Source organism: Lithobates pipiens, unplaced genomic scaffold, assembly GCF_037356315.1.
Source record: "Lithobates pipiens isolate NorthernLeopardFrog02 unplaced genomic scaffold, aLitPip1_a1.2 Scaffold_16, whole genome shotgun sequence".
Lineage (NCBI taxonomy): Eukaryota > Metazoa > Chordata > Amphibia > Anura > Ranidae > Lithobates > Lithobates pipiens.
Genome location: NW_027507748.1, coordinates 587,153,095 through 587,165,304, shown reverse-complemented (window position 1 = coordinate 587,165,304; position 12,210 = coordinate 587,153,095). Strand labels below are relative to the sequence as shown.

General features: G+C 42.9%; 1 protein-coding gene across 2 annotated transcripts in view; it reads left to right on the top strand.

Annotated features, from left to right (window-relative positions):
• Positions 1-11,999, top strand: part of CSAD (cysteine sulfinic acid decarboxylase) — a 218,050-nt gene extending 206,051 nt beyond the window's left edge. For both annotated transcript variants that reach the window (XM_077483876.1, XM_077483878.1), the window contains one exon: positions 11,579-11,999. In XM_077483876.1, the coding sequence (XP_077340002.1) occupies positions 11,579-11,752 (174 nt within the window). In that variant the 3' untranslated portion in view covers positions 11,753-11,999. The remainder of the gene's footprint in view (positions 1-11,578) is intronic.
• Positions 12,000-12,210: the final 211 nt, after the last annotated feature.

The following is a 12,210-nucleotide window of genomic DNA, read 5'->3' as shown; positions in this document are numbered from 1 at the left end:
CAACTCCTTACTCTCACCACTCTCCGATGCAGCCAAGGGTATGAATACGAGAAAAAATAAGGGTAGTAAAAGGTTTTTGGAAAAAATATTTATTATAAAAAGTATATATTATATAAAAAGTGCTAACAAAAATCGTAAAAAGAACCATGAAAAAACTGGTAAAAAGCAGGTTTTCCACAGATAAAGATAAAAAGTCCTCAAAAACCCGATCTACCTCTACGGGACAAGCATAGGTGGCTTCTCGGGTTGTGGAGTAATGCTAACAACGTGCATTTCCGCTATGTGCTCCACAGACGCCCACAGCCGCTATCGTACCCAGAAGTTACATCAGTATGTGGTAACACCTTATGTACGTTTAGTTCGTGAACGTCTTCTGAGGTGGTACCAGGCATCTGATGTGTATGTCATATATAGGCCAGCGCTAGGCAGGGTCCACCCATCAAATCACTGAAAAGAAGATTGATGATGCAAACACAAACACATGCGGCGAAAACCATCAAACAAAGGGACTGCCTCTCCGCTGGCCCACATAGAGGAAAAGTGCTTAAGATGCAACATACAATGCATATAACACTTCATACATATAAAATAAATGTAATAATGCATACTTGATAACATAATACATCCAGGAGGATCCGATAAGCTGCAAAAACAGCCTCATCATCCCTAATAAGAAGTTACCTGGATATTATAGAGCCAAGCATGAATACACATTAACAATTATAAATAAAAGTTAGAATTAAAATTGTGCTCCCCTAGTGGTAGGGATGGGAAAAAAAAATAAGTAAATTAGGTAGAATCGGATATTACCTTGTAAAACCTACCAATGTGCCTAAGCCCTTGTACACTCGGTTGAAAATACCGACGGAAAATGTCCAATCGGACCGTGTTGTTGGATAATCCGACCGTGTGGGCTCCATTGGATTTTTTCCATCGGAATGTCCAAACAACAAAGTTTGAGAGCTGGATATAAAATTTTCCGACAACATGATCCGATCAGAATTTGTCCGATCGTTTGCAGAGAATTCCGATCGGACAAAGTGGCACGCATGCTCAGATCAAATTAGGAGACCAAAGCTATCGGCTACTAGCCGCAACGTGGTCCCGTCGCAGAAGGGTATAAAAAAGTGTACATGTCTATACATACCAGATGGTATACCCTCACATGTAACCTTAATATCAGAATAAACCAACTGCATGAACAAGGGGGTAAGTGGAAATAGTGAACAAAGAATGGAAAAATTTGAGAGCAAATTGCAAGTGTACTATTACTCCCTCCAGTGTATCCCCACCCTCAGATCATCATTAGCCAATAGAGGATAGAGCCTAAAGAGTAAGTAGCTACATGATGTTGAAGTCATATATGTTCCCCATAAGATAATCTTATCAGGGGTTAGCTAGAAATCAGTTCAGATCTATTTCTAAATTCAGGCCCCTGGGGGCAAGGGAGCCCAGACAATAGAACCAGCTGGTTTCATTCTGTGGAATAAGGGTCATTTTATTGCCACCCCTCCAATGATCTTTAATGATATCGATCCCATAAAATATAAGAACAGAAGGGTCTCTATGGTGCACTTAATCAAAATGTCTGGAAAGAGTGTGTTTCGGAAATCCTTTTTTGATATTATTAATATGCTCCCTAATTCGAACATATAGGGTGCGAGTGGTTCTGCCCACATATTGGAGGTGGCATGGACATTCGATCACATAGGTCACATGCGTGCTGTGGCATGTAATTAACTTTTTTATCTTGTACTCTTTGTGGTCAGTCATAGATTTAAATGTTTCTACTTTCCTTGCTTGTTTTTTACTGACTTTGCAAGGTAGGCACTTTTGACTTTTGTAGAAACCTTTCAGTTCTGGACATATATTTATTGATTTTGGGGGATCAATCGCATTATGAACAAGATGGTTCCATAAGGTAAGTGCTCTTCTATATATGAAACTCGGTTTTGGGGGCAAAATTTCAGACAGGACCTGAGGGTAGGCCAATATTTCTTCATGATCTTCTCAAAAATTTTATATTTATTATTGAATCCAGTAATGAAGGCCACATCATTGTGATTCTCTTTTTTGCTATGTTTTTTATGAAAGAGATTCTCCCTATCCATCATCAATACTTCAGATTTAATTTTCTCTAGATCCTCCTGTAGGTAGCCTTTCTCTATAAATCTTTTCATCATGATGTTGGATTGTATTTCAAAATCTTCTAGCCAATCACAGTTTCTACGTATTCGTAATAATTGACCCTTAGGGATATTCCCTTTCCACCTAGGGTGGTGGAAGCTTGATGTAGGAATATAGCCGTTACAGTCCGTAGCTTTAAAAAATGTTCTAGTAAATAACCGGTCACCTTTTTTGAAGATTTCTCAATCCAAATAGTCTATTTTTTGGAGGTCCCATTTGCCTGTAAATGAAATACCATATATATTCTTGTTCAAGTTGTTAAGAAAATATTCAATGGATGCAGCATTCCATTCCATAATATAATGAGATCGTCAATGTATCTCGGTACAATTTTATATGGGGGATCCGCTTACTGTACTGTACTGTATTGGTGTTACTTCTGGCACTGTATGAACATCACAGCTTATTATCACATTGTTAATATTTGGTATGTCACATGGTACACTTATGACACATGTACATTGTAGCAACTAAGGAGTTTAGCACTCTGTAAGGCGACTTAGTATTTTCTTTGTTGCTTTTCAGACTTTTTGTCTATTCCATTTATTTGGTTTTGCCACATCACTATTTACTATATTTAATTGATAGGACTGTTGTTTCTCACTATATAGGGAGTGCCGGGTTACTCTTTTTTATATATATTTGATGAATATCCCTGTTTGCAGGCTACAGCATTTTTAAGAAAGATATGAAATGGAAAAATATCCTAAAGTATTTCTAAAGTTTTTTGTTTGTTTTTTGGATAGAGTATGGGGAACAAAAATACTGCTGCCATTTGTTTTGTGTCTCATTAGTGAGATTTTCCTTCTCTTCCTGTCCTGTAGACCCCTCAGAAAGTGGGAGACTAAATTAAAGAAACTCCCCCCTCTTAAACAGTTTCATGGGAACAGGTGTCCCTTTGGAAGACATTGGTGACATTGACAGTGAATCTCCCTAATGGGGACATAAGCAGCAATAGAAACTTGAGTTGTTCTACTCCCTTGACACTATCCAATTCCAGCAAAACTTTTTTTAAAGTGGAAGAGGGTTAAAATAGATTTTTACTTCTATCTGTGCTCTGTTGCGTGACACCAATAAGTGGAACAGGAGTCATGGGGACAGAATAATTGCAATAAAAAACTATTCTGCTAAGAAACTTTTTTTTGTCATTGTCTTCATTCGGTGATTTCCCATCACTTGCTGTCCTTCAGACCTAATTTCTCTGGGCAAAGAAGTAAGAGGAAATCCTCCCAATGGAAGTTATAACACTTCTCCACTCCATTTTTCCAAAAGTAAAGAAATGTTTTTGAGATAAAGTTAGACTTTAATCACTTGCCCACTGGGCACTTATACCCCCTTTCTAACCAAACCAATTTTCAGCTTTCAGTGATCTCACATGTTGAATGACAATTACTCAGTCATGCAACACTGTACCCATATGAAATGTTGTCCTTTTTTGATAAGCACCGATGAGGCACGGATGAGGACTGATGTGGCATGGATGAGCACTGATGTGGCACAGATGAGCACTGATGAGGCACAGATGAGCACTCATGTGGCATGGATGAGGAACGGATGAGCACTGATGTGGAATGGACTAGCCATGCATGGGCATGGATGAGCCATGGATGAGCATGAATGAGGCATGGATGGGTAAGGATTAGCATAAATGAGGCACGGATGAGTATGGATGAGTATGGATGCCATGAATGAGGCATGGATAAGCATTGTTTGGCATGGATAAGCATTGTTTGGCATGGATAAGCATTGTTCGGCATGGATGAGGCATGAATGGGCATGGATGAGCATGAATGAGGCATGGATGGGCATAAATGAGGCATGAATGGGCACAAATCAGCACTATGGGCACTTCAGATCCAGCCCACTAGCGCTGCTGCACTGGCTCCCTCCTCTCCTCACACACTGTATGCATCAGTGTGAGGAGAGAGATGAACCAGGCATGCGCTGGTTTGTTGACAAGTGATTGCTCCGTCATTGGATGGTGCTATCATGTGGTAAAGGGCCGCAGTCATTAGCCCTTTATCCCGTTCCACGCAGGAAGCGCAAGTTTTTGGGAGGTCGTCCCAGAACTAGCCAACCACATTGTAGCCATCATTTGGATATGGCCCGATCGGCAAGTGGTTAAAAAGCAACATCAGGAAAGACTTATGCCCCGTACACACGATCGGATTTTCTAACAACAAATGTTGGATGTGAGCTTGTTGTCAGAAAGTCCAATTGTGTGTATGCTCCATCGAACATTTGCTGTCAGAATTTCCACCCACAAATGTTTGAGAGCAGGTTCTCAAATTTTTCGCCAACAAAACTTGTTGTTGGAATTTCCGATCATGTATATACAAGTCCGTTGCACAAAAGTTCACGTATGCTCGGAATCAAGCAGAAGGAGCCGCACTGGCTATTGAACTTCCTTTTTCTCAGGCTGTCGTACGTCTTGTGCATCACCGCGTTCTCACGTCCGGAATTTTGAGCCAACATTTGTGTGATCGTGTGTGTGCAAGACAAGTTTGAGCCAACATCCTTCGGAAAAAAATCCACCGTTTTGTTGTCAGAAAATCCAATCGTGTGTACGGGGCATTAGAATTAATTTTATACAGCTAAGTCTAACCAGGAAACTTTGCAACTTTACTAAACTTTACTCAGTTTACCTTACTCTCAGGTCCACATATGTTTTTGGGTAGGTCTGTAGTGTTGGGTCACATGATTCTGTGGAAATCTGTATAGCTGTTCATCCATCTAAACTATAAAACGAAAAATCAATCAGCGCTGAACACAACAAATAAATAAAATAATAAACAACATGCAGCTAGAATACTATAGGTCAAAATACCAAATCCCACAATACAAAGTAAAAAAGTAACAGTACAGCGCATAGATAAATAATATAAGTGAATAATAAAGTGACACTATTAGTGCATCTAAAAACAAAAGTCCATAGATACAAAGAAAAATAAGTAGAGTTGTCAAGGAAAAGATCCGCTTGTGCAGTGTGCCTTCAATCAACAAAACAAGTGATGATGTGATTCCTTCACCAATAAGCAAGATGGACTCTCACCTCAAAATATGGACCCCTGATTTAACAGAGAGGTCAGAAAACGCATGTTCCCATCATGGGTAAATCACAGCATTCCGTAGATATAGCGGTAGTGCTCAAAGATTGAATCCTTTTCAGTATCCTCAAGTTAATATGATTCCATATAAAAACATAAAGAACAAAATCTAGTGCTCTCCGTTTAAACGAATTTATTTTAAAACAGAAGTAAAAGAGATACACTCACATTCTGGTGCACTGATCTCCAGTGCTGAGTGCTGGGCATGAAAACAAACATAACACGGCGTCCATGCATGGATCAGTATAGCAGCTTGCGGATGACGTGACGTCATCTGCAAGCTGCTATACTGATCCATGCATGGACGCCGTGTTATGTTTGTTTTCATGCCCAGCACTCAGCACTGGAGATCAGTGCACCAGAATGTGAGTGTATCTCTTTTACTTCTGTTTTAAAATAAATTCGTTTAAACGGAGAGCACTAGATTTTGTTCTTTATGTTTTTATATGGAATCATATTAACTTGAGGATACTGAAAAGGATTCAATCTTTGAGCACTAACGCTATATCTACGGAATGCTGTGATTTACCCATGATGGGAACATGCATTTTCTGACCTCTCTGTTAAATCAGGGGTCCATATTTTGAGGTGAGAGTCCATCTTGCTTATTGGTGAAAGAATCACATCATCACTTGTTTTGTTGATTGAAGGCACACTGCACAAGTGGATCTTTTCCTTGACAACTCTACTTATTTTTCTTTGTATCTATGGACTTTTGTTTTTAGATGCACTAATAGAGTGTCACTTTATTATTCACTTATATTATTTAGCTATGCGCTGTACTGTTACTTTTTCCATCCATCTAAACTGCATGTAAATCTGCAAAATGTAATGTTCACAGGCTATAGTCTCTGCAGACTGACAGTGTGAATGCAGAAAATACATCACAATGGCCACTAGATGGAGCAAATGTCAGGGCTGGCTCAGCCCTTCCTTCTCTAAGCTGGCCAATCAGCTGTCAGCTCTCATCTCTCTCCACAGTTAACCAGCTGTTGTGGATCTGCTCATCAGTTGGCCTACTTAAAGATCTCCAACTCACTTCATTCCTGCGTTTGCCTTGGTCACATCACAAGAAACCATCTCCTGCATTCCTGTTTAAAGACTGGCTTTGCTGACTTTCCTTCTGGCTCCTTATCCTGCTTGCTGTTACTCTACTTGGATCCCTGACTTCTGGCTTGGCTGATTATTCTATCTGGCTATTGAACTCTGGCTTGGCTGACTACCCGATTTGGTTACTGGACTCTGGCTATGCTTTGACTACGCTTACTCTATTTACCTTTTTATTTTTATTAATAAACAAGTGTGATTGTACTGTATTTTTGTCTCGGTCTGGTTCATGGTTTATGACAGTAGGCAAAGGCCATGAATTCAGAAGATACAGTCAATCCACTTGTTGGTAATATTTTTTCCAGATTGGAGATCACTGCATGGATCAGTTTGCCATGGCGTTACAAACGCTCCTGAGTCGCACAGCTTACCTGGAATCCCCCACTGTAGCTGCTCCGGTACAACCTGAATTGCAGGCCGTCCCTGCTACTGTGCCAGTCTCTGTGCAGGCACCCACCTTGAGTATTACCTCTATAAGAGGTATGTCTGATTCTGCCCCGCTTCCTCAGCGATTTGGGGGCGATCCAATTCAATGCAAAGGGTTTCTCAACCAGGTTGAGATTTACTTTGAGATGCTGCCCCAGGCGTTTCCCACGGACAGAAGCAAAGTAGATTTTTGATATCTTTGCTTTCTGAGAGAGCCTTGGCCTGGGCAAACCCACTATGGGAGACGCAAAAACCTGTTGTCTTGAGTTACCCTGACTTTGTGGCCTCCTTTAAAAGGGTATTTGATGTTCCCACACACTCCGCTTCTGCTGCCAAGTGACTCATGTCCATCAAACAGAGTACGAGAACTGTTGCCGACTACGCCATTGAGTTCCATACTCTGGCAGCAGAGATTGCTTGGAACAATGAGGCCCCCGTGGCTGCTTTTTCTCATGGTCTCTCGGATTCCATCAAGGATGAGATAGCAGCTCGAGATATACCCACTGAGCTGGAGAGTTTGATCTTGTTTGCCAACCTCATTGACTCCAGACTCAGAGAAAGACTTTCTTTTAAGGAGCGCTTGCGGAAGCCTCCTGTACGCTTGCCTCTGAGCTGTGCAGTCCAACCCATGCCTCCCTCACCTCCCATGCCTCCTGGTACCGAGCCAGTCAGTGAAGATGAATCCATGCACTTGGGTATCACGTGTCTCACAGCGGATGAGAGAGCCTTTAGGAGGAGGGAGAGATTGTGCCTTTATTGTGGCCAGGCAGGTCACTTTTCGAAGTCTTGTCCTACCCGTCCAGGGAACACCCGAACCTTGAGGTCCTGTCACGGACAGACCTTAGGTGGCGTTGTTTCATCCCCAGTTAGTCATCCAGCGAGATACAGGCTCTAATCGACTCTGGGGTTGCATGCCTGTTTATTGATGCTGCCTTTGTATCGCAGCACTCGATTCCGCTGCAGCTGCGTGACACTCCACTTGCCCTTGAGGCTCTTGACGGGAGACCTCTACAGCCTGCCCATGTGACTCATGAGATGATTCCTTTATCCATGGCCATAGGGGCTCTTCACCATGAGATAATCCAATTGCAAGTTGTTTCCTCACCTAGGTTTCCGCTGGTTATTGGATATCCTTGGTTACAGAGGCACAACCCCTCTTTTGATTGACTCCATGCTGAGGTTCTCTCCTGGTCACCACAATGCAGTGAGACATGCTTTCAGAAGGTAGCCAAGGTCCTGTGCACCGCTTCACTCTCCTCCCTGCCGGAGGAGTACCGCAATTTTAGTGATGTCTTTGACAAAGGTCAAGCCGGTAGTTTGCCTCCTCACCTGTCTTATGATTGTGCAATTGACCTTCAACCTGGTGCCATACCCCCTCGTGGCCGGGTTTACCCTTTGGCAGTCTTGGAGGATAAGGCCATGGAGGAGTATGCTGCAGATGCACTTTCTCAAGGTTTCATCCGCAAATCCTTGTCTCCTGCTGGTGCTGGTTTCTTCTTTGTGAAGAAGAAGAGCAGTGAACTGAGACTTTGTATTGATTATAGGGGTCTCAATCGTTTCAAGATTAAGAATGCCTACCCGATCCCGTTGATTACAGAGTTATTTGACAGCCTCAACGGAACAACGGTTTTCACAAAGCTTGATTTGAGAGGGGCATACAATCATTATGAGTACCTCAAAGGCCTTTGTAACACCCCGGCAGTTTTCTTGGAATTTATTAACAGTGTCCTCCGAGATTTGTTAGTTATGTGTGGTGGTTTATCTCAATGATATCCTCATATTTTCCAAGTCCCTGGAAAGCCACCACACAGATGTCTGTCCTGTGGATCAGAAATTAAGAGAGAACAATCTCTATTGTAAACTGGAGAAGTGTGAGTTCCATCGTGAACACGTAAAATTCCTGGACTATGTCATTTCCACTGCTGGTTATTCGATGGACCCAGAGAAACCTAAAGCAGTCCTACAGTGGGCCCGACCTGTGGGTTTATGTCCTCTGCAGCGTTTCCTGGGCTCTGCTAACTATTATCGGAAGTTTATTCTTAACTTCTCGCCTCTGGTCAAGCCCCTGACTGATATGATCAGAGAGGGCAGTAACCCACACAGTTAGTCTCCGGAGTCCATTAAGGCCTTTGAGAGTCTGTTCCTGTGTTGGCACATCCTGACATTGCCTTTTATCCTAGAAGTTGATGCTTCTGAGACTGGAGTTGCCGCCCTTCTGTCTCAACGTCCTAACTCTGAGAGTGCTATGGATCCGTGTGGCTACATTTCAAAGAAATTGTCACCTGCAGAGTGCAATTACGAGATTGGTGACAGAGAGCTGTTGCCAATCATTTTAGCCCTGAAATAATGGAGAAATCTCCTTAAAGGTACCACTGTGCCGGTTCTCATTCTTACTGACCATAAGAATCTTACATTCTTGTCTGAGTGTCTCTCTCCCAGAAGGGTGCGATGGGCTCTTTTCTTGTTGAGTTTTACTTACATTGTCTCATTCTTACCGGGTACTAAGAATGTAAGGGCTGACGCCTTGTCACGACAATTTTCCTCCACTTCCAAGTTGGAGTCGGTTCCGTTTCCTGTGATTCCTCTTGATCGTGTTCTGGCTACGGTTCGCACCAGTCTTACTTCTCCTTTGGATGACAAAATTCTAGCTGCTCAGGTTCAGGCTCCTCCTGAGAAACCTTGTGACTGCTGCTTTGTCCCAGAGAGTCTCTGTACTGCCATGCTCCAGACTTACCATTCTCCAAGGCAGCTGGCCACCTTGGGAAGAATCAACTCATTTGGGCCATTTCCCAACAATTCTGGTGGCCTAGTCTATGGGCTGATGTAACTGCCTTTGTAGCTGCCTGTTCCGTGTATACTCAAAGTAAGACTCCACGACACCTTCCAATGGGCCTCCTACAACCCATACCCAATGGAGAAAGGCCCTGGACCCACCTTTCTATGGATTTCATTGTGGAGTTACCCAACTCCCAAAGCAACATTGTTATCCTTATGGTGATTGACCGGTTCTAAAAGATGTTTCATTGTATTCCACTTAAGAAGCTGCCCACTTCTAAGGAACTGGCTTCCATTTTTGCTCAGGAGATCTTTCGCTTACATGGGCTACCCAAAGTGATTGTCTCGGACAGGGGTAGTCAGTTTGTCTCCCGGTTCTGGCAAGCCTTTTGTGCATGGTTGGGAATTCAGCTTGCTTTCTCCTCTGCGTATCACCCACAGTCTAATGGGGCTGCAGAACGAGCCAATCAGTCCTTGGAGCAATTCCTACATTGCTATATTTCTGACCATCACAACAACTGGTCAGACCTATTACCATGGGCTGAGTTTGCTCACAACAGTGCCTTGAATTCTGCTTCCCGATTGTCTCAGTTAATGGTGAATTATGGTTTCTAACCTTCCATGTTGCCTGACTTGTTTGTTCCGCAGAGTATTCCTGTGCTAGAGGAGCATCTTCGTGGTCTTCGGTCCACTTGGGCACAAGTCCAGGAGGCTTTGCGTCATGCTAACGATAGGTACAGACTCCATGCTGACCGGAGACATCTGCCCTCGCCTTCCTACCAGGTTGGGGGCAGGGTCTGGCTGTGATCTCGCAATCTCCGACTTCATGTTCCCTCACTGAAGTTTGCACCTCGGTTTATTGGGTCTTTCCGTATACTTTGCAGGATTAAGATATTGGCTTAGGCGTTGGACCTTCCTCCTAGTATGCGCATCTCAAATGTGTTCCATGTCTCCTTATTGAAACCGTTGGTCTGAAACCGCTTTACCACCTCAGTGCCATGTCCTCACCCTGTACAGGTTGAGAACCACGAGGAGTATGAGGTACACTCCATTGTTGACTCCCGTAGGTTTCGTGGGTGCATACAGTACCTGGTGCATTGGAAGGGGTACGGTCTGGAGGAATGCTCCTGTGTCTCATCCTCAGACGTACATGCTCCTGTCCTCCTCCATGATTTCCATAGACCTTTTCCCCTCAAGCCCGGTGGTCCTCTGAGGGGAAAGGGTCGTTGAGGAGGGGGGTACTGTCAGGGCTGGCTCAGCCCTTCCTTCTCTGAGCTGGCTGAATAGATGTCAGCTAATTGCTAGCTCTCATCTCTCTCTATAGTTGCTGTTGTGGATCTGCTCATCAGTCTCACCTACTTAAATATCTCCAGCTCACTTCATTCTTGCCTTCGCCTTGGTCCCATTACAAGAAAGGATCTCCTGCGTTCATGTTTAAAGACTGGCTTTGCTGACATCCCTTCTGGCTACTTATCCTGCTTGCTGTTCCTCAACTTGGATCCCTGACTTCTGGCATGGCTGATTACCCGATCTGGCTACTGAACTCTGGCTTGGCTGACTACCTGATCCGGTTACTGGACTCTGGCTATGCTTTGACTATGCTTACTCTATTTACCTTTTTTTTATTATTATTAATAAACAAGTGTGATTTTACTGTACTTCTGTCTCGGTCTGGTTCATGGTTTCTGACAGCTGAGGAGCATACTTATGTCCTATGAGGGTCAACACCATCTAGTGGCCAGAATGCATTATATTCCCAATTCAGGCATTCTCAATCTGCAAAGAATATTGACCAAGAACATTTGATTTTGCTCTATATAGGACACAATTTACATGCAGTTTCAATGGACGAAAAGCTATTCATTTAAAAAAATACACCTCATAGATTATTGTTTAGCTTTAGTGAGGCTTCTTTTTGTTAAGTGTTACAATATATGAAGACATTAATACAATTCCAACAAATCCTTTCTCGTTAGGTATCCCCAATAGTAAAGGAGAGGATGATGAAGAAAGGATCAATGATGGTTGGATACCAGCCCCATGGAAACAGGGTTAACTTTTTCAGACAGATTGTGGTCAATCCTGAAGTGACAAAAGAAGATCTAGACTTTTTCCTGGATGAAATAGAACAATTGGCAGAAGACCTGTAATTATTATTTTTTATCAGATGTGATGTGAACATAGCAAAGAGACTCCTTTACTGGATAAGGACATGAAGAGATAACTGCACTAACTCCTGACTAGGGATGAGCCGAACACCCCCCTGTTCGGTTCGCACCAGAACCTGCGAACAGACCTAAACTTCGTGTGAACTTTAGAACCCTATTAAAGTCTATGGGACTCGAACGTTCACAATCTAAAGTGCTAATTTTAAAGGGTAATATGCAAGTTACTGTCCTAAAAAGTGTTTGGGGACCTGGGTCCTGCCCCAGGGGACATGGATCAATGCAAAAAAAAGTTTTAAAAACTGCAGTTTTTTAAGGAGCAGTGATTTTAATAATGATTAAAGTGAAACAATAAAAGTGTAATATTCCTTTAAATTTCGTAGCTGGGGGGTATCTATAGTATGCCTGTGAAGGGGCGCATGTTTCTGGTGCTTAGAACTGTC